This window comes from Dermacentor albipictus, unplaced genomic scaffold, assembly GCF_038994185.2.
Source record: "Dermacentor albipictus isolate Rhodes 1998 colony unplaced genomic scaffold, USDA_Dalb.pri_finalv2 scaffold_44, whole genome shotgun sequence".
In the NCBI taxonomy this organism is placed as follows: domain Eukaryota; kingdom Metazoa; phylum Arthropoda; class Arachnida; order Ixodida; family Ixodidae; genus Dermacentor; species Dermacentor albipictus.
In genome coordinates, this window is record NW_027225598.1 from 497,694 (window position 1) to 518,826 (window position 21,133).

The following is a 21,133-nucleotide window of genomic DNA, read 5'->3' on the forward strand; positions in this document are numbered from 1 at the left end:
GATGCAGTATCGTGCTGGAAATACGTACAACAGGATTTGATTTTACCCCGCGACGCAAAGGTATAATCCACCGACCCCTTCTCAATAATCAGAACTGTTTATTATGTCAGCAAGTGCTATAGTTTCAAACCATCCAAGGATGAAAACGGATGTATGCGCAATCTTCGGCAGGCACATTTAAGAAATGAAAGCAGTGGACACGTAGTGAGTGGCGCTAATTAGAACACATCAAGGCGCCCTAATGTACTTCTTGCAGGTACAGTAGCGTTTGTTGCAGTAAAGGCCCGCGCCGCACTGCCGAGCATCGCGACGGTCGCTGATGCGATTGGAGCAGTCCTCGTCCAAGCCTGTAAAAATAAATATTAGCAACAATGTCACCTACGCCTGAACCTTTACTGTAAGCATAAGTAAGTATACCTGGCGTTTTTTGCGAAGACTTTCCTATTACTTCTTTAATATAGCCATTTTGAAATAAAACGACACTTCCTTCAGACACATGCCGTCCGTGGTGGCAGCTATGGAGTGGCAGGGGGATACGGGGTAATTTGTCGCTAATTAAGAAAAATGTCCAGTGATGAGCATGTAAAATTTTAACTTCAGCTGGCTTATTCTATATAGGAAACTGAAGCGAGCACTCTAGGTAAGTCAGATAAGCTTTGTGATGTGAGAAAATGCAGGTACCCTGTCAAGACATACATAGAGTGGGAAGTCGGAGAGGCGAACGCCACGGTAAGGCAAAGACACCGAGTGCGAGCCCTAGCGGTGATCCCGTACTTCGCGCTGGTGTTGGTTAGCTAGTGTCTTTCATCCTCGCTACACACGACACCGGGAGTGAAAAGGCAGCCGTCATGGCGACCTAAGAGCTCGCCGAGATGAGCGACTCGTGGTAAGTCTCGAGAGGCGATACATCCATGGACATGGAGGATGCCTCGTCACCAACGGCATAGGTCTGATGACTATGCGATGCGTTCGATGACGTTAATTTAGGCAGATGTGCGCATGGCGATGTGGTAAGGACTTTCATACTTGGGTAGAACTTTCAAAGAGAGACCGGGTGGATTGTAAAAAAACACTGACCGGCTCACAAGCATGCCAGAAAGGGAATAAGGTCTCACTGGATTTTGGCTATGCTAATCTCATGCGGAGTTGAAAGTCAGACGGGGAATCAGATGGCCATGTTACTGTGGCACTGAGGTTCAGCTTCGAGAGCCTTGCGCAGTTTCTTTCCTAGACTTGCTTTTAACGTCTGTATACATATAGAAAGGGAGCTCTTATGTAGCATTCGTCTGGCGGAGTTATTCGAAAGAGGACGCCTACGTTGCTTTTTCTTATAATCGCTTTTGGCTTTGGCTCTCCCTAGGCGGCACAACTGCTGTGTAATTCCCTCCCCTTTTCTCCCTCTTGACGTTATCATGAGACGAACCTACTCACGAAATATTTGTCCCTGCCCCCCCCCCCCCAAAAAAAAAATAAATAAATAAATAACGTTTTCCTGATCTTCAACGTTAGGCGTGGTGTGACCCATTTCGGTTAGAGCATTAACGGCCACATTCCCTTACCGAGTACAGCGACGCATGCCGGGCAGCAGCGACACCCATCGGCGAAGGAACGAACCACTCCGTCGCAGGTGGTGTTGTCAGGGGCCGGTTCGCACTTGGTCTCCTTGCAGGGCTCGCCGGTGCAGGCGCTCTGGCGTTCTGCGATTATCGCGGCGTCACGTATTCGTGCAATTTGCGCAATTTGCGCTATTGCACTAGGCAAACAAATGGCGTTACAGTCTTCGAGAGCGGGTGATTTGCTTGTTCAAGCAGCATGGGCGAAATGCTGACGTTTTCAATAACGTTACCAGGAAAGCTAGTAGGTTAAGTGTTTTGGAAGGAAACAGCCCTATATATAAATGCGACGCGGTCAAGAAGACACAACAAAGGGCGCTATATACCTACCGACTGAGAAAAGTTCATTGAATGAAAGATGGTTTGTGAAGCTCGAAAGGTGAAGAAAATACAACAAACAAGAAACAGCAATAAATTATGCATTGTTGGAAGCACGACGAGTGCAACAATTTCAGATATAAGCAACTTTTCTGTCACTGGGGTGAATAGATTGAACTTTGAGACATTTCGCCCTGCTATGATGAATAGCATGAGCATCCAAAATTTTGCACGCACGTTGCTCGCGATACGTCACCAGGATGGCGCACAGTTTTAAACTTTGTCTCAAACTCACGCTTGGCGCGGTGGATGGCAACTACATGTACTGCCAGTTCTTGCTTGCACCACATTCTGCGTGCACAGTGTACAAGTATATTCATGTCTCATTAATTTGTTAAGGTGACAACTGATGCAGTTTCGAGCAACACCTCGTTTTACTTCTTTTACATTGTGCCTATTTAATTCCCTTAATTTGTTTTCTCAGACAGTTTTGTATTTTCTATCTGAGTTTCACTTGACTAATGTATTTCGTATACTGTTTTACTTGTGTATTTTGCTAGATATCCTACTTTTGTACAACTTTTGTGTTTTCTTTTGTAAAACTTTTGTATAACTTTTGTGTACTTCAGTTGTTTTTTCCATAGCGCGCAAAGATCGCATTTTTTCAAGTATCGGTTCCCCCTATGTAATATCCCTTCGGGGACCTTTAGGGGTATTGTGAAATAAATTCGAATGTTCCCGCAGACGCGCTGCGACCAAAAATACTGGCAGTAATACAGCTATCCACACTGCCAAGTGCGTGCGTGAGCCAATGTTTCAAAGTGCGGGTGACTTTAGACTAGGTGAAAGCCAATTTGGCGACGAAAGTACTATGAGGATGCAAGTCCTACTAATAAAAGACTTGGTTTCCTGTTTACGTTCCGTTGTCGCAGATTTCTATCATGTGAGAACGCCACGCAATTTGGTGGCGGCGCGCGCCCAGCACTCACCGTAGCTTTTGAAACAACAACGAGGAGATTGCTGCGTCAGTGTGTTCATTAGGCAATCCCCATACTAGCAAGTAGGTTTATAGATCTGGTGACTATGCTTGCCCCAGGAACTTATAATAAAAGTGGCACGATGGACTTGTCAGAATCATCTCATTTGATTAGCTAACGGCTTATCGATAAGGCTTCAGACAGAGCAGCTCTTACTTTCAGGTAATGAAAAAATAACCTTCAGCCGCGCTTTTGTGGCGATTCCTTTTTCGATGCCATTCCATTTCGCGCTTCGTCAGCGGGCAGAGCGTCGCTCCATCCTCTCTATCAAAAGGATGAGCCGACCGTGAACGGTGGAGGATCGCAGTAGCATGAAATCAAGCGGAAGGCATGACTGCAGAATCGCGGCCTTGGTTTTCCATCTTCGCGCAGGCGCGAACCAGTGTAGGCTTATAGGCTTAACACAACGTGAAAATTCTCAGCCCGTATACAGGAATGTCCTAAAGGTGAGCACGTCGGAATCGCACCCACATTTAAATCAGTACTCACTGGCGGGGTCACTACGATGGTCCCAGTCCGGCAACTCTCCACACCCGGCGTCCACGAAATAGTACATCACGAGCAGCGCCGTGACGCAGCAGCTGGTGACCACGCCGGCCAAGCTGACGCACACCACAAACAATCGCGTCCCCTGCGCATCGATGAAGGTTACTTCGAGCCACACTCGCAAAGCTGTTCTCTCTTAAGGGATCTTTGCTATTGGCCGGCCATGTTCGCTAATAATATCTCTAGCACAAGAATTGGCTGACATTTTATTTTTACGAACGACTCTAGCGTGGCAAACATCTTGCGAATACTGTGTCATTTTCAGGAAACTGAAACGTTGAGGGCTCTATAATATCCTTCGTGCACGTGAGTTATCACCTTTGCAACCACTGAGCGCGGATTAATGCAGATGAGAGTCACCAAAACAGTCAACAGACGCATTTTTGGATGGTTGTTGCAAGCGCGCCACAATATAACGCATCAACTCAGTAACTTTTCACGTTCGCGGAAGAAGCCGCCGACATCATATCTGCCTAATATCGTTTGCAAGAGACGCTTTGGCGTGAATGTTCTTTATGTCACAGGTAACATAAAGGTAACACAGTGCGTAACACCCCAGCCTGTGCAATAGAATAAATATTCTCCGCAAACGCAGACACCCATTTGTACATCTTGTCAGAATGGGTGATCGGATCACACATTCCTTAAGTAAAGGCCGCGCAAGAAAATATGCTGAATTCAAAGATTGGAGCACGTTCACAAAATGTCCTTACTCCAGAATTGTTCCTGATAAAAAATTCTATCTATTCTTCCTGCTGGACATACTACATCAGTGAAGGCGGCAAGGTAATGGCACATAGTACTTACTAAAGAAGGCCCTACGCTAAAATGGCTTGCGCGAGTAACTTTCTGCCCATTCTATTGCTAGACATATTATTCAATTGAATTATGAATTTTAGGTTTTTATGATCCAGAACCATTGCCCGATTATGAGGTACGCCATAGTGGAAGACTTCGGATTCATCCTGACCACCAGGGCATCTTTAACATGCCCCCATTGCATGGATCACCGGCGTTTTTGTACTTCGGCCCCATCGATATATGGCCGCCGTGGCCACGATCTGGTTTCGCGACCTTGTGATCACTGGGCCTATTATTTGCGAAGCCGACCATCTAATGGGAAGATCACATAAGAACGAAAAGCTTTGTGAGTTCGGCCTTTAATACGGAAACGCGATTTTTTAAACACCATAAACTTTTCTGCACGCTTACCTTCGACGCTCCGACCATGTCTTCTAATGGCTGGCTGTAATGCAATAAAAACATGCACAGCGGAGTTGAAGTGCTGCTCTCTAAAAGAAAGGGTAGCATGAAGAAGCAGACAGGAGGTCAGAGTGAAACACTCACATAAAATTTTAGATGGGTTATGATGAGATTGACACTTTCGAAATGGATAAGTCGTGATTGAATGGTATTGCGTACTTAGTACGCAGAAGCTATAAAACAGAACTAACAGTAACTTTAAATAAAATTTTGATAATTGCGGATATTTTGCTATATAAGCGCGAAATTATGTTTAATTTATGCGCTCAGGCAAGTGAAGTGCATTTTTGAGCCTACGCGCACCAAGTTCATGAACGTTTTTAATCGCAAGTGTTTGCTATTCGACGGCTTTGTTCGCTAATCGTATGTCCAACATCCCAATTTTCTGGCAATATGTTTAACGTACGAATATTTTTTTCGACCGCGAACCAACTATTTAATTTGTCGAATGCCTAGAAAGCGTGAAAGCTTCGCGCAATCATACATCACGAAGTGTGCTACTTAAACACATATGTTTAGGGGGTACTTAGATCACCCAACGGGGTCCTAAAAAGTCCGCAGTGGTACGGAATGTATCGTCCTCCCACCTCTACAAAAGTTCTGACTGCGCCGAAGTGCTTTAGCTGCTGCTGTTCACGACAAGCTGGTGGGTGAAACATCCGAGAGCTTGTCCTTACTCTAGGGCCATTAACAAAAGAAGATGCCGGCTAATCACGATGCTAAATTATCTCCCGAAAAGGTGGCCTGGCAATGGTAAAGGGAAGTTACGAACGAAAAGCTCTGTAAATTCGACCCCTAATACGTAACACCCCACCTCCCATTTAAAATAATACATCCGCTTAATAGAAGCGAACAAACCTTTGTAGTCTCATTGTGGAACGCATGGAGCGTCGTGAGGACCGTGCTGCTCACAAAACGGCCGCTGAGGAAGCTGTCGTAGGTGAAAGCTGCAAGTGGACGGTTATGTGAGTTCCGATCAGACAATCTTCGCAAATAATTTGTTCCTATCATTCCTAATTATTCTGGGTTTATTATTCACTCGTTGATTCTACCAATACATTAATGAAAAATTTCATGTTCTGTCTCGCTTGTGCGTACTGTTATTTTGCTGTCTAGCCGTCAAAGCAACTAAAATATCGAATGCGTTGAAAGCAAGTTTGTCCTGTAGTGCACATTTAGGGAAAAATGTGATGAGTGAAGCACAGCGATGAGACATGACTGCGCTCAATAGTTGCTTATAGCAAGAATTACTTTACGACGCAATGCAGCCATATCCTCGAAGACAGTTTGAGTGTTGGCAACGGCACGATGAAAATCAACGCCTAAAGTGTGAGCTGGTTCTCATGGACAGGACAAAACAGATTTTAAGGTTTTGCGCCTCTAAGTAGCGAAAAAAACATTTGCTGAACTTCAGGATTGTGGACTCAAATGAACCAACACATGGCGGACAAACACGATCGACGCATTTCCAAGCTCCTCATTCGTGTTTACCCAAGAATTATGGTTCAGCATTTCTAGGCCAATTGACAGATGGGCGTCGTTTGGAAGGGACTGTTAGCCACGAATGACAATACTGCGCGGTAAGATTGTCAGTTGCTCCTCGCAACCTTAATCTCGGCACTGAACATATTCGCAAGAATGACAGTCGACCTCCCGGTAAGGTGCACTAACAGCCCTGAAGGATCAAACTGCATACTTACTCCTGCAAGAAACTATCTGGGCCTTCCTCCGTCGGGATTCCTGTACTTCGGCGGCGGTCAAGATAGAATAGGTCGGAGAATGACGAACAAGTGTCAGCCCTGTCCTTCCACCTCTTCTTCTTTCACCTTCATGCTAATAGGGCGGCAAGGTTGTTATTTTTTCTCTAACTTACATTTGCCAGAAATTGACGTCTTGGTAAAAAAAAAGTTTACAGTCAATTTTGCGTGCGCTAACGAGAATGAATACGGAAGAATACGCACTCACGTGACAATAATTAAATTAGTTAATATTCTCATTCGAATGCGTTTTTACTTCCAATTGTTTTCTCCCAAGAAGGGTCATGGGTTCGAGTGGCTTAATTAACTTTGCCCTAATTATACCTGCATTAATTTTTGACTGAATTAACACCAAAGGTCGAGGGTGTCATTGCCTCAATTAACTATACTTAATTAAATGTACATCAATTCACTTCGCCCTAATTAACACCCATGATGGTGGGTTCGACTCCCACCAGAGGTCGTGGGCTTAAGTGCCTTAATTAACTCTGCCTTAATTAACTGGGCTTTTATTGAGCTCGCCTTAATTAACACCAAAGGTCGTGGGTTCGGCTCCCACCAAGGAACGTGGTTTCGACCATGTTGGCAACATCAATTCTGATGCCATTGAATTTTAGTCCGAACAAAGGTACGGAGTTCCGCACCCACCAAAGATAGTGGGTTCGAGTGCCTTCATTACCTTTGCCTTAACACCAAAAGTGGTGGGTTATTCTCCATGCAAAGGTAGTGGGTGACACTATCAATTTTGGTATCATTGAATTTTGGGGCTATAACGCCGGACGGTCAATTTTTCGATAACGCCACGCAGCGGATTTTTCGACCCGTGAGCCACAGGCTATCGCCTTGCTAAAACGAAACATTAGGTGCAAGCTTAAAAAAATTGCATATCTTTTCAAAGTCCATTTCTGCAGAGGAGTCCCGTTTCCTTAGAGCGCGCCCAGCGGGGAGAAATAAGCTACTGTTTCAAATGGATAGGCAAGAAGCAGCCCTTGAAGCTCACCTTGTCTAAAAGGATGGTTGATGCGTATTCGTTATTCCTGTTTTCTTGACTTTCAGGGACAGCGGATTTACAGGTAGGAGTTCTAGTTACTTTTCGTACGACATGACGTACGACATATAGACATTTATACCATGGGAACGGCACGCCCGACTAACTGTGTCTTCATTTCCAACGTTTCGGCAGGGGTTCCGCCTTATATAAGTGGGCCGCACAACCAGCCATCATTCATAAAGCCAAGCAAGGCTGGAGGTTATGCCCGCTTCAATCCAATTGCTGGAGTCAGCTGTCGGTCACTGCGGAGCCTAGGCCGTCGGAGCAAGGGCTCTCGAATATGTCGCGTGCCAGCACTTTTAGGTACACGATAAAGAACTGCGGGTTATCTATAATAATCTAGGCTACCTACTACGTATAGTATCATGGAAAGGTTCTCTGGCTCTTGAAAAGCAAGACACCGTAATTTGCTGTAATCATTGGAACTTATTCATGCCGTTCAACGTTGCGTAACCAAGTGACGCTTGCTCACTGGCATCTTTCGGAATGCTGTATTCTTTGTGTTCTGACTAGAAATGATACGGAAACGACACTCCCTGAAGCTTTGAAAAAAAAAAAGAACTGGGCTCCAATCTACGCTGTGGTGGTGGTTGGCACCACCACATTGTGGTATGATCATGATCTGATAGACCAATGTGACGTAGCCTTCAGCTGGATCCAGGCGAGCCTGAGTACGACGCCGTTGTACATGATGTCGTTGCTGTTCCTTTCGTCGCTGATCGTATTCGAGGTGCTCTTCAGGCGTCCTGACTGTGCGTGGGTTCCTTTGCGCAGGAATCGCGGGGTCCGGCCTAGCCTGAGCACGACGCCGTTGAGCAAATTGACGTAGCTGTTCCCGTCGCCACTCATCGTGTTCGCGCTGCTATCCAGGGATTCTACCTGTCCGTGGCCTTTCAATGGCACTTTCAGAACACACATTAAATCCGTTGCTAGGAGGGCTCGTCTTTTACACGTGAAAGTGTGGTTGCGTGACCCCCTGCTTCATATGCTCCAGTTTCCGCTTCTCGGCAACAGCAGCTTGTTGGCTTCTTGAATTGAATTATGGGGTTTTACGTGCCAAAACCACTTTCTGATTATGAGGCACGCCGTAGTGGAGGACTCCGGAAGTTTCGACCACCTGGGGTTCATTAACGTGCACCTAAATCTAAGTACACGGGTGTTTTCGCATTTCGCCCCCATCAGCTTGTTGGATTCTTATAATATGTACTTGAAAGGTGGCAGACGTAGCAAATGGGTCGCGAAACGTAAATATAATTTAATAAAAGTCACATTACGCAGAGTGACTTTAAACAAAGCAGGCAAATGCATAAAACGTGAACGTGCCCCAGCTTCCACAGCCTACATCGGTCACTTCTTAAAGCTCTGTCCAGGAATGAAGGCTATTCGAGAAACAAAAAAAAAAGATGCTGAGAGTTGCCAAGTTGCGAAAAAAAATGAAAAACGCTGGAAGTATTGATAGGGATAGCAAGGTTCAGCGTGATGCTTGGACTCTTCGGGTGGTGTTGTTAATATACGCTGTTGCGACGTGTAAGCACCGCGCAGCACGCAAAGTTAACTCCTGTAGACTTCTTTTTCTTTCTCTATGCCTGTAGGGCAGAAGGAACAACGCCCTAGCAGCTACCAGGCGTCTGAAAACACTGGGGCGATAGCAGCGCTGGCAGTGGCATCGTAGGCGTAGCATTTCCATGGTGCGAGGTGAGACGGAACGGATACCTTCACGATTAGTCGGTGCCAGAACGTACACACATCAGCTCAGTTAAGAGCGTTGGCGCGCACAACACTCATGATAGCAGTGGAAGGCAGAACACTGGCCTGGCTCCGCCACTGAGGCAATAGGGCAGAGCGTTGACTGTGCGTCCACTTCATTTCCCCGTTTTTTTTTTTCAGCCAAACTCTCGCGGCGTCTGTGGACACCCTTTAAGCCTCTGCGCGTGAGCCGTGTACACCCTGCGAAGTGGGCTGGATGATAACGGCGGGGACGCCGAAGAGGTGAATGCACCTCGAGCGTCCGCATAATTACTATCACAATAAAAGCAGGCATACACTTAATAGCATTAGCACTGAGCCGCTGATGCCATTTCTGCACGGGGAGTGCTTCCGCGCACGCACGCACGCACGCACACACGCACATGCGCTCAAAAAAGACATTTATCTGGCGAGGCAACATTCTTGCATTTATTGACGAAAAGGAAAACACTGGTAACAATATGGAGCAGGGTTACGTGGCGAGTGGAAAGTGGGTTCACTTGTGAAGAGCGTATAGGGCGCATGCCATATTACAGAACGAGAAGCAGCCTTCTTACTAGAACTCTGTTCGCGTCGACATGCAGAATGACTGAAAGGTGGGTAAGTTGGGTGCGGATGCTTAGTTGAAGCTATGCCTGAAGCGGGACGCAGCACACAAAAAAGAAGGCAGATGAAGGAGCGAGACATGGCTTGTGTATTTTCTTCGTCCCTTTTGTGCGCGCTAAGCCGGGCTGCCCAGCCCTAGCTAAGTATTGAATTATGTATGTCTGTGAGCCTGTGGTTGTGTAACAACACTTGTAATGGTCTAATATTACACTCTTTTAGACTGCTTAACAAGGAAGGGGCTTTGAAGTCAACACCGCCGTCCTTTGGAATAGCATTGATTACACTAAATGGCAGTATCCCGTCAAGGCATCATGTAAGCAGTGTGTGTTCTATTCATAATAAGAAGGAGAATAAACAATGCGCGGATTGTGGAATAGGATGGACTTCTTTTTATAAATGATTTATTTTTCCTACAATTTGTCACTGGTCTTTTTTTCTTGTTTGAATTCGACACTAACATTTCGAATTTTGAGGTATATACTGATATTGTATTTTTCCTCCCGTTACGTTTCCCCGTGTTTCTTAATTGCAATATCTTTAAACGCGTCCGAACTCCTTTATTAAAAATGCTTGTTTCTAATTGATATTGCTTGTATATATAACGACGATATTTTGGGTTAGACTGTTACTTATCAGGTTGGCATATTAATTTTTTTGCTATTTTTTGATTGAGGCTTTATTTTCTGCTGCTCTGCGAGTGTCACACTTGTACTTTTATGATTATTACGCAAACGAAATACAATTTTCAATTCCACAGCCTGCTAATTCTCGTAACAGAGCTTGGTGCAGTCGTGGTCGCAGGGTGATCTCAGGCTTTCCTTCATGGAATCGTCGACAAAACAGCTGTGCGTGCAGCTTGCGTAGCAGCTACTGTAGCAAACCTCCCGAAGTGCAGCCATGTTTGTTCCTTTGGGTACGCATGCGCACAACCCGTCCTTGCAGGCCCCAATGGAGAAAAATGGACACTGGGCGTTCTGCGGGGTCACGAAAAGAGGAAGGCGTGAGGGATGTATCGCTGCGTTGCTTAGCCAGTTGTCTGAAATCTTATACCTGAAATGTACTTTTGCACAGCCACCCGATTCTTACCCAACTTATCTTGATCTTCAGATAGGCGTAATTGCCGATTACAAACGCCACCGTCATCATCATCTACTTCTTCATTAACATCAGGGACGATGGTGATTTCAGCGAGAACCAGCTCGGTATATTCATACCCTCCTCTGTTTTTGTGCAAGGTCTACCTTGCACAAAAACAGAGGAGGGGATGAGGTTACTGAAATAGCCGCACTATTTCAGTAACTGAAATGAAGTCTAGCAATCTGAAAGCAAAAGCGTGGCGTATGGAATAAACCTGGCCAACCGAAGACTCAACTGAACAATTATAATTTTTTTTTTACTCTAGATGGATGACCAATAGTGCTTCGTTTTTCATGGCATGAAGAGAAACTATAATTCATAAAAAAAACCGCCAACACACTAAGAATACGGAATTTTCAAAGAAAAAAGAATGCAGTGCATATATTAACAAGACATGCACTTTTTAGGTCACAGAAAAAGCGCCAGAATTGATTTTATGCGATGCAGGCGCGCAAAGACACGTATGGCTGTTAGATTTCCGTCGCAGCAAAATGTCACCACTGTTGCCAGGAATTCAATTCGCCATCTCGTGGTGCCGTAGTAGGCCGCTAAAAACACGTGCTGTAAGCTATGCGTCTAGATTATTGACTATTAAACTAACAAAGCTCCTACGGTGTTTTGCTTCTTTTAATAACACGCTAACAATTTGGCATTGCAACAACAATTTGATTCTTGTTAGGTTACAACAAGCTCGAGCACACTGTTTTGATTATGCAATAGTTGGTACTCCGAAAAACAAACCTGACACAGCAAAAAAAAAAAAAAATATTATCTCTTTTGTGTTCAAGTGCATGTCAGACCTATTCAACATGCCAAGTTCTTGATCACTTACATAGCAGAGGTTCCCGTTTGCAGTCGTGTGATCAATGCAGCCTACGTTCCTCTGAAGAAGAAAGAAAAAAAAACATACGCGAAAGTATTTTAAACAGAAACAAAAAATAATTTTAGCTTCCGCCTACATTGAATTTCCGTTTTGTTCAAGAATATCGCTCCGTGCAATCGCACCCTCTTTTCTTCCAACTTAGTACTAGTAAATTAGAAAGGCGACAGATCGGTACGATAGGTTGTCATAAGGATTAAGGAATGTCAGCACGACACAGGACCGGAGGACGACTAACAGTACTTGTCCATGTTTTCACTCAATCTGTATTCCTGTTTTGTGCTATATCAACAATCAGTAATAGTGAACATTTGCTATGTTTTTACCAAAGATCAATAATAAATGAGTACACGTCTGAGATTTTTCTTCATATTGAATCTAAATAAAAAGGAACACTCACCTTAACTCTCAAAAGCGGTGAGGCTTGCGGAAGGGAATTCGTCTTCTCGTTTAGGTTGTCGGCAACAGCCAGGGCCGTCGCTCTTGATGCTGAAAAACAGTTCATTGACCTTGGCGAGACAAACTTACGCTTCAGAAAGAAAGACTTCTGAGGAGAAAGGGATGCTTTAGAAAAAGAAAGCTGTAGAAATAGAACCGTGAATTTATATGACTGGGGGTGTCTGTAGCAGACAGGAGAGGTTACAGTAAATCGTCGAAACCAAGCAGTTTCGGAGAGGGCAAAGACAAGTTTCCGCCTAAGGGGGGAAAATGAGCGGCCAGACTAAATGAGCGGCTTTGTGCGTTGGAGGGTGCAGACATCTTACTTCGAGTCGAGAATTCACTGACATAAATCTTGAGGAGGGATGGACTATTCCTTCTTACCGACAAGTGCGATTATGGCAATTGATGATACAACCAGGAACGCTTCTTTTGCGTGGGTTGGCATGACGTTGCTATAGTTGGCACTGAGCCACACAAATGCGCGCCTTGGTTCCGCCTAATCTTCGTACGAGCGAAAAGTACTTTATGCTTGCGCGTGCGGTCCCTCTGCGCGGCCAACAACTCGGATGGAACCATATTATATGCTTCCCGCGTTTCCCGTTGTCCAAACGTGCAAGTAGGTCGTTCGTGACAAACTCGAGGCGACTGGCTTCTTGATCAAAGTTGAGAAACAGGAGCCGGGGCAACGATCAGCTGTCGGCTGCAGTGTAGAGGAGAGAGAGAGAGAGAGAGAGAGAGCTTGATTTATTCTTCCGTTGTTTGACCTAGTGATTCACGGCTATCCCCTTGCCTATGCCCTGGGGAACAGTAAGTGAGAGATATGCAAAATCTTGTTCCAGGAAAACACTAAGCACGTACGTGTTCGCAGAGAGGGCTGTACAGTGCACTGGTGTTTCTTTAAATATTTTTGAAACATTCTTCCACCTTTTCTTCTCGCTTGCGCGTAGTGGCACGTGAAGAGTGTCTACAGTTGCTGAACGTGACCGCCGTGCTTCGCGCTTGCAAATGTATTCACTTCTTTATTTCTTATAGGCTTATTTATGAAACGTGAAAGAACAACCTAAATCGAACCATAGAATCTCCATTTTTCTTCATTCGCTTGGGGTTGCCACACGGCCGTAAAATCAAAGTAGGATAAAACCAGCTGAGCATTGTATTCGCTGCTTCCGCGTACCTGCATATCGAGCAGAATCAGGAGATTGCCTTGTATTCGCACTTTTATTTTTGTTTTTTTTGGGGGGGGGGGGGGGGCTTCCATTTCGCATCACGAGCCCTTGGAAAAGAGGCGACTCTAAGTGCTAACGTACAGTCGCGCACCATTTAAGAAACCTGATATAGCGAGCACGCCACTGCGTTTTTCCTTCATTTTTGTGACAGGCTTACTCAGGAGGTGAAATGTTTGACAACTCCGAAGAAGCGACGACGTGTGTCACGCCCTGTTCACTTTAAAGGAAAAAAAGTCACCAACAATGACAGGAAAAATCCCAGGATTTGTGAAAGAACAGCGGGATTGAACGAATGCTACATATATGACTAATAGTTGTCAAACTATCAACAAAGTCCTATATAAGAGTGGTTTAGCTTGTCCGGTGTACGGGTGAACGCAGGCGGACGGGGCGTGGGAGAGTGGGGGTGGAGGCGTAAATGTGAGCGTGCTAAAGCCCTTTAAACTTCGTAAAGTAGTGCCACGCTTTGAAGAATGCCGCCTCCTCCTTGCGCGCTCTGGCCGAGGCCGAGGCCGCGTCGCTATTGGCCTAATAACATCACGTGAGCCCTCGCGCCGTGAATCAGCGCCATTTTGGCTCGAGAAGCGTCTACGGAATGGTGAGGAGCGCATGTTGGCGTCGTTGCTACGCTCGAGCAGTGTAGGCGGCGCCATGGTCGAGGAGGGTGCGTGAAAGAGAGGAGAACCGAGGAAGAGGGAAGGTGGAGGAGGAGAGTGTCAGCACTTTACGAACTTTAAGGGGCTTCAGAGCTCCCTGCATGGTGCAGCCACCTGGTGGCGCCGAGCTCAAACAGACAAAAACAGCTACAGTAATCAAGTGTATTCTACTTTGTTGTGGGTGTAAATTGTTGGCAGCTACACGATTACGCCATTGCCGAAAATATACACCAGTAGCGACGTACAATACAATTGGTTAATGCAATATTAACTGTGTGTTTGAGCTCTGCACCACCAGGTGGCTGCACCATGCAGGTCGCTCATGTTTACGCCGCCGCTCCAATGCCCCGCAGGCCCCGCCCGCCTGCATTTCCTCAAATGACGGACAGGCTAAACCTCTCTCTACTCAGCCTGTATTCCGCATACTTGAAATGGGAGAGGTTGAAGCTAAAAAGAAATCACCAAAATATGAAGACCGACAAAGTTGGGAAATATATGCTCCTAATTTTTTCTCTTGTGAAGGTTTAGTTTCACCCCTTTTTTTTGTATCTTCATACTCATGAAAAGAGTAGAGCATCAGAACGAATTACAAGTTTTTATTTCTTCAGCAAATTTGACGAAGTTTGTAGAACGGGGACTTCATGCTATTACTCTCTGCAGGGACATCACATATGGGAACATCAACCATTCCTTGTCTAATATACTTAAAAGCATCTATCTAGCCACCAGAAGAAAATAAGGGATGTAAATAATCGCGAAAAACGATGAAAGAAGAGAACCCACTACAGGACAACATGCTAACGCCGAGCGCGAACACCCGATCGTCTACATTAGCGCTCTCGGTAATAATAAACTGTGCGCATACTACTGACAGGCGCAGCACATATACGATAAAAAATGCTTCAGATGTAGGCAACCGTTTCGCAAGCTGTTATTTCTCTTATAAGCTGTTGGCTTTTACCCGCCGTCTCTGCTTAGTTGTTTCGGCGTTGCACTGCTATGCACCAAGTCGTGGGTTCAAATCCCGGATACGGCGGCCGCATTTCGATGGGGGCAAAATGGAAAAATGCAAAAAAAAAGCTCCCATGTACCTTGCACTGGGCCCACGCTCAAGAACCCCAGGTGATGGAAATTACGGCATGCACTACGACGTGCCTCCCTATCAGATTGAAGTATTGGCGCGCAAAACCATGCAAAAAAAGTTTAGTTCTGACGAATTATCTGGGCGTCCGCAATTGTGCATATTCAGGGCGCAAATAATCAGCTTGGCAGACACATTATTCCTCTCACAATCACATTTGATTACTACGAGAATGACGATTCAACACTGACTTGGGATGCGGCCGAGCGGCAGCTTTCGCTTTGCTTCCTGGCTGTGTTCCGATACCTTCATGCTCACGTGCGCGTTCAGTTAAACGGCACTCGCGCAAATCGAAAAGAACGTCTAAGCTCTATATTGGAAGCTTGATAGAACCACCTCACATTGTCCTAAAATATATTTCGCTCTGTCTCATACAAATTTTAGGTGCCGGAAATGATCATAGGGAATCGGGGAGGATTCATCAAGGGATAACAGGTATTTAAATCTGGCTCTTGTAATAAAGCAAAAGTTAAGAATAACAATTTTAACTGAAACATTGAGTGGCAATGACGCGAGTAAGTCAGCGTATTCATTTAAGAAGGTTCCAATGTGTTCGGGTCCCCAGAAAAACGCGCGCGTTTGAGACCCACTATCTGGCACCAGTGCCGAAAATATGCTCAGTACTTGGGCACGAACTCTTATTAGAGGTTAAATGCGTACCCACCGAAAGCGCATAAGCAACAATTATTGTCATAGGTTGCTGAAGACCGAAGAGAGAAAGTGCGCACAAGGTGAAAGTGTGTGGAATGCATTTTCTCCTCTTTTGTTTTCTTGCAGGTCGATGCACGAAGGCTTCAAGCATGGAGAAAACATCGACTGAAGGCAGTGAATGCTGTTAAGAATGGCGAGCCGCTAAGCAAGATTGCCACCTTGCCACCCGATTACGACAAGGGGTGCAAGACGCGCACCTCTCCCTCTCCGTCGCTGCAGCTGGGAGGCGTTCAAAGAAGCGGCCTTTGCGTTGGAATCCGCCGCCTTCCTCCAGCCCCTTCGACATTGTGACGGAACTAGTTCGGTGCGTGAACAATGATTCCGGAGTTCCCCAACGCGGAGCTGATTTGACACGCATGGACAAGCTGCCGCGGGAACGACGTATTTTTGTGCTTCTCACGGTTCGGAGTGGCACGGAACAACGAGCGACCCTCGAGCGGCAACGATAGTTCCCGGAACGGCACCCGCCAACGCCGTCGTCGGGCATCAGAGCGCGGTTGCCTTTGTGTACGTAAACTGTTCTGCAGAGCAGCGGCGCGTTGGTGATGAGTAAACGAACAGTCGCCGCGTCGTAGGACCGGCGGATCGAGTGTATAAAAACTGTGGTTGTGCGAATGCTGAGGACACTTCTCTTGAGCAGTCATGTTAGACTGAGTCACTTCTCTTATGCAGTCATGTTGGACTGTTACTCTTTTTCTCAAGCAGTCATGTTAGACTGATTTAATTTCTGTAAATAAACCCTTTTCCTCGTTCTCGATGAGAAATAGTTCTTCACTTCATCAACGATCTCAGCGTAAATAAGTTGGACGACGGCATGGGCCAGCTACCTTCGAATTCATGCCGTACTCCAATCTTGGCAAAGGACCACGGACGATGGGATTAAGCCCCCAATCCTGACAACTGGCTGACAGCGGTGAGATGGACTTTGCGACATGGTGCTGTATCTGCGGTGAGTGCTTGGTTTTTGCTTTGACTCTCTAGGCTTCATTTTGTGGTTGTTCTGTTTAGAACAGTAGGGAAGCTAGATTGTTGTGTGTTAGCTAGGTTGTGTTTTCCTAGCTAGATTTAGAGAGCAGAATCAAGGCAGTAAAGCAGCAGTCATGGAGTTAAGGACACTGCTGAGAGACGAGTTGTTGATTGTTGGTGAGGAACTGGCCTAGATGTACGCAAGGAAATGCTCAAATCGGAATTATTGGAGCTAATTTCCAATCAGGCCAGTGAGCAAGATATTGAAATGGGATTGGAACTTCTCAAAAAGAGAGAGAAACGGGAAAGAGAAAGAGAAGAACGGGACAGAGAAAAACGAGAGAGAGAGGAACGGGATAGAGAGAGAGAGGAAGGCGATAAAGATCGCGAGTTAAGAAAAATGCAACTTGAACTTGAAAACAGACGTTTGGAGTTGTCTCAAGGAAGTGAAGGCGCTCTGGGTCGATCAAGTGAGGCAGAATCGTACCGCATGGACAGGCTATTAAAGCCATTTGAGGTCGGGACCGACATAGGCTTGTTCCTAAGCAATTTTGAAAGGACTTGCGAAAAGATGAACTTCGGTCCGAGTACATGGCCACAGCGGTTGCTGTCTATGTTGCCGTGTGAGGCGGCGGAAGTAATCGCCAGATTGAGTGTGCAGGATTCATATGATTATGCAAAAGTTAAGGCTAGTCTCCTGAAGAAATACCGCCTTTCAGCCGAAGCTTTTCGGCAAAGGTTTAGGAGCACAGGCAAGAAAGATAGCGAGGGCTATCCGGAGTTTGCATATAGCTTAAAGGCCAACCTAGTCGAGTGGCTTAAAAGCGCGGAAGCGTACGACAGCAGAGACATGATCATTGAATGCATGTGTCTAGAGCAGTTTCACAAAACCATCCCCCAAGCTGTGAAACTGTGGGTGCAAGACAGAGGTAATGTAAACACTGTGGAAAGGGCGGCTGAATTAGCCGAAGAGTACGCAACCCGTAGAAAGTTGAACGCCGAGGAGGGAAACTGGGACGGTCGAAATGGACCACGGAAACCATTTCCGTTCAAAAAGGGTGCGCAAACTAGACGATCAGAGCCTGTAGACATGGCGGAAAAGCCTGCAGAAACGAGCGAGGAGAAACTTAACGGAGAAACCGCACAAAAAGAACAGAAAAGAAAATTCGAATCTGTTAGACCAATTCGCTGTTACAAATGCCACAAACTGGGACATATAGCTGTAAACTGCGAGAAGTCTAGCGTAGTTTTTTCCTGCGTGGAGGAAAAAGATGAGAATATGGAACTTTTAAGTCCATATCTCCACGACCTGCAAGTTAATGGAAAACCATGCCGAGTGCTAAGAGACAGTGCCGCCACGCTGGACATTGTCCATCCGTCTTACGTGATGGTAGATGTCTTCACCGGAGAAGTAGCATGGATAAAACAGGTTGTAGAAGAACACAGCGTGTGTCTGCCCATGGCCAAAGTCAAAATCAGTGGACCATTCGGGGAGCTAGAGACTGAGGCTGCAGTTTCCAAATTTTTGTCACTGCAGTATCCCTACATCTTTTCGAATCGTTCGAATCAGTTACTGCGTGACAGAGGGCTCAAACTGGGAGAGGGCATAGTACAGGCATTGACCCGAGGCCAAGCTCGTAAGATCGCGGCGCTTTCGGCTGAAAATGCTCAAGCTCCTCCAGCGGAAGCAGAAAAGGGCATAACTTCAATACCCGAATCCGAGCTAGGCCCGAGGGACAAAAGAACATTTGAGGAGAGCCTGCCAGCTGACCAGCTCAATGAGAGCGTAGCACTAGAGTGTCAGAGTTCTAGCCTGCAGGAAGAGCAAGCAGACGCGCTCACAAGCGAGACAGGGTCGCTATTATCACCGGCCTCAAAGAACTTCGATCAACTCTTACGCGTGGATAGAGAGTCACTGGCAGCTGAGCAAAAGAATGATGAGAGCTTAGCTAAATTACGTGACACAGCTAAAGAAGGCATTGCTAGGCGCAACGTAACGATACATGAGAGAGGAGGATTGTTGTATCGGCATTACAGAGATCGAAAGGGTAAGATTTTAGATCAGTTAGTCATACCTACTAAGTATAGGGAGGACCTTTTGAGTCTTTGTCATGGAAATGGGTGGTCCGGCCACCTAGGCATAAACAAATCAAAGGAAAGATTGCTTATGGAATACTACTGGCCTGGCTGTTTCAAAGATGTAGAAAACTTTGTAAGATCATGCGACGCCTGCCAGCGTTCTGGTAAACCAGGAGAGACATGGAAAGCTCCACTGAAGGTAGTGCGCTTAATAACAGAGCCTTTCAGACGGCTTGTAATAGACACGGTAGGGCCTCTTCCAGAAACAAAATCAGGCTACAGGTACTTGTTTACCATGCTGTGTCCGGCTACCAAGTTTCCAGAAGCAATCCCTTTGAAAGAGCTCAGCTCCACTGAAGTAGTAGACGCGCTTTTGACAGTGTTTGCACGAGTTGGGTTTCCAGCCGAAATTCAGGCAGATCAAGGGTCAGTATTCACGAGCGCACTGACTTCCACATTCTTGCAAAAGTGCGGGGTAAAGTTAATACACAGTTCTGTCTATCACCCTCAGTCAAACAGTGTAGAGAGGTGGCATTCGGTGCTTAAGCGAGTTTTGCGTGCGCTCTGTTACGAGCACAAGGAGGACTGGGAGAACTGTCTGCCGGCAACTTTGTTTGCTTTGCGAACGGTTCCACATGAGGCGACAGGGTTCTCACCAGCAGAACTAGTGTATGGGAGGACACTCCGGTCTCCACTGAGAATGTTAAGAGAGATGTGGGAGGAAAGAGGGGAGAGTCCAACCGTGGTTGAATACGTGCTAAATTTACTGGAGCGGCTAAGCGCAACCCAAGAACTAGTCGGAAAGAACATGGCGCTAGCTCAAAAGAACGCCAAATTCTATTACGACAAGAATGCGAGGCTTCGTACGTTTAACGCCGGAGACCAGGTAATGATCCTCAAACCTTCAAGAAAGAACAAGCTTGAAGTTCACTGGGACGGGCCCGTTAAAGTGTTGCACAAACTTTCAGATACCAACTATGCTTTGAGAATGCCCGGTCGCAGGAAGGAAGTGAGGATATATCACTGTAATTTGATGAAGCCGTATGTAGAGCGGAGCGGAGTCGTTAACTATACCGTCAAAGAGCCGGATGGCATTGGTACCAAGTTTAAGGAGTATGGGGCAACCTCCAACTCTGAAATCGGCCTAGAAGAAGTAGTAGAACACTCGGTAAGCTCGCATGCTCTAAGACCCGAGCAGCTAGATGAGCTAAAAGGGGTGTTAGGGGAATATATCGAACTGATAACGCATGAAATTGAGCTGACCTCTGCCGAACCAGTAAGATCAAAACCTTACAGGGTGTCTCCAAGACAGAGAGAGATTATGGAGGCAGAGATACAGCGCATGCTAGAGTTGGGAGTTATTGAGCCCGCTGAGAGTGACTACACGTCACCGCTAATACTCGTAGAAACCCCTAACAAGGACCCTCGTCCGTGTGTTGACTACAGGAAGTTAAATGCGATCACTAGGGATCAGCTGTACCCGATACCCAACATTGAGGAACGAATTGAAAGAGTTAGCGCTGCTAAATACATTTCAACTATAGATCTCGTGCGGGGGTACTGGCAAGTTCCCCTTTCAGAAAGTGCCAGCCGCTATGCCGCATTCATCTCGCCTGTAGGCACTTTTCGCCCTCTCGCACTCAGCTTCGGGCTGAAGAACGCGCCGTTTAGCTTCTCTAAGTTAATGGATATTGTCCTAAAGGACTTGCAGGAGTTCGCCTTACCTTATCTTGATGATGTGGCCATTTTTTCGGACAGCTGGGAACAACACGTATCGCACCTCAAACAGGTGTTCTCACGGTTGAGGGAAGCCGGCTTAACGATGAAAGCGGAAAAGTGTAGGTTTGGTTGTTCGCAGGTTACTTATCTGGGCCATGTTGTCGGTCAGGACATGAGACGGCCGGCTGAGCTGAAAATAACTACGATTGGAGAATTTTCTCAGCCGCGCACGAAAACGGA

At 46.2% G+C, this 21,133-nt stretch overlaps 1 protein-coding gene and 1 long non-coding RNA gene across 2 annotated transcripts; both read right to left on the reverse strand.

Annotated features, from left to right (window-relative positions):
- Nucleotides 1–78: 78 nt before the first annotated feature.
- Nucleotides 79–6,597, reverse strand: LOC139052936 (uncharacterized). The gene is made up of 6 exons (XM_070530082.1): nucleotides 6,478–6,597; nucleotides 5,636–5,724; nucleotides 4,727–4,760; nucleotides 3,458–3,599; nucleotides 1,560–1,697; nucleotides 79–347 (listed from the first exon to the last, which is right to left on the reverse strand). Exons 2-6 carry the CDS (start codon nucleotides 5,659–5,661, stop codon nucleotides 229–231), a joined length of 459 nt encoding a protein of 152 aa, XP_070386183.1. The 5' UTR covers nucleotides 5,662–5,724; nucleotides 6,478–6,597; the 3' UTR covers nucleotides 79–228.
- Nucleotides 6,598–9,738: 3,141 nt separating this feature from the next.
- On the reverse strand, nucleotides 9,739–12,954 carry LOC139052922 (uncharacterized). Its single transcript, XR_011510120.1, has 4 exons — nucleotides 12,777–12,954; nucleotides 12,355–12,443; nucleotides 11,907–11,957; nucleotides 9,739–10,911 (listed from the first exon to the last, which is right to left on the reverse strand). It is a non-coding gene; the product is annotated as an uncharacterized lncRNA (long non-coding RNA).
- Between the last annotated feature and the right edge of the window lie 8,179 nt (nucleotides 12,955–21,133).

Coding starts and splice junctions, on each gene's coding strand:
- LOC139052936 (XM_070530082.1), bottom strand. CDS start 5,661: ATGCGTTCCACAATGAGACTACAAAG. Junction 4,761..5,635: donor TCCACAATGAGACTACAAAG/GTTTGTTCGCTT, acceptor ATTGCATTACAG/CCAGCCATTAGAAGACATGG. Junction 348..1,559: donor GGCATGCGTCGCTGTACTCG/GTAAGGGAATGT, acceptor TTATTTTTACAG/GCTTGGACGAGGACTGCTCC.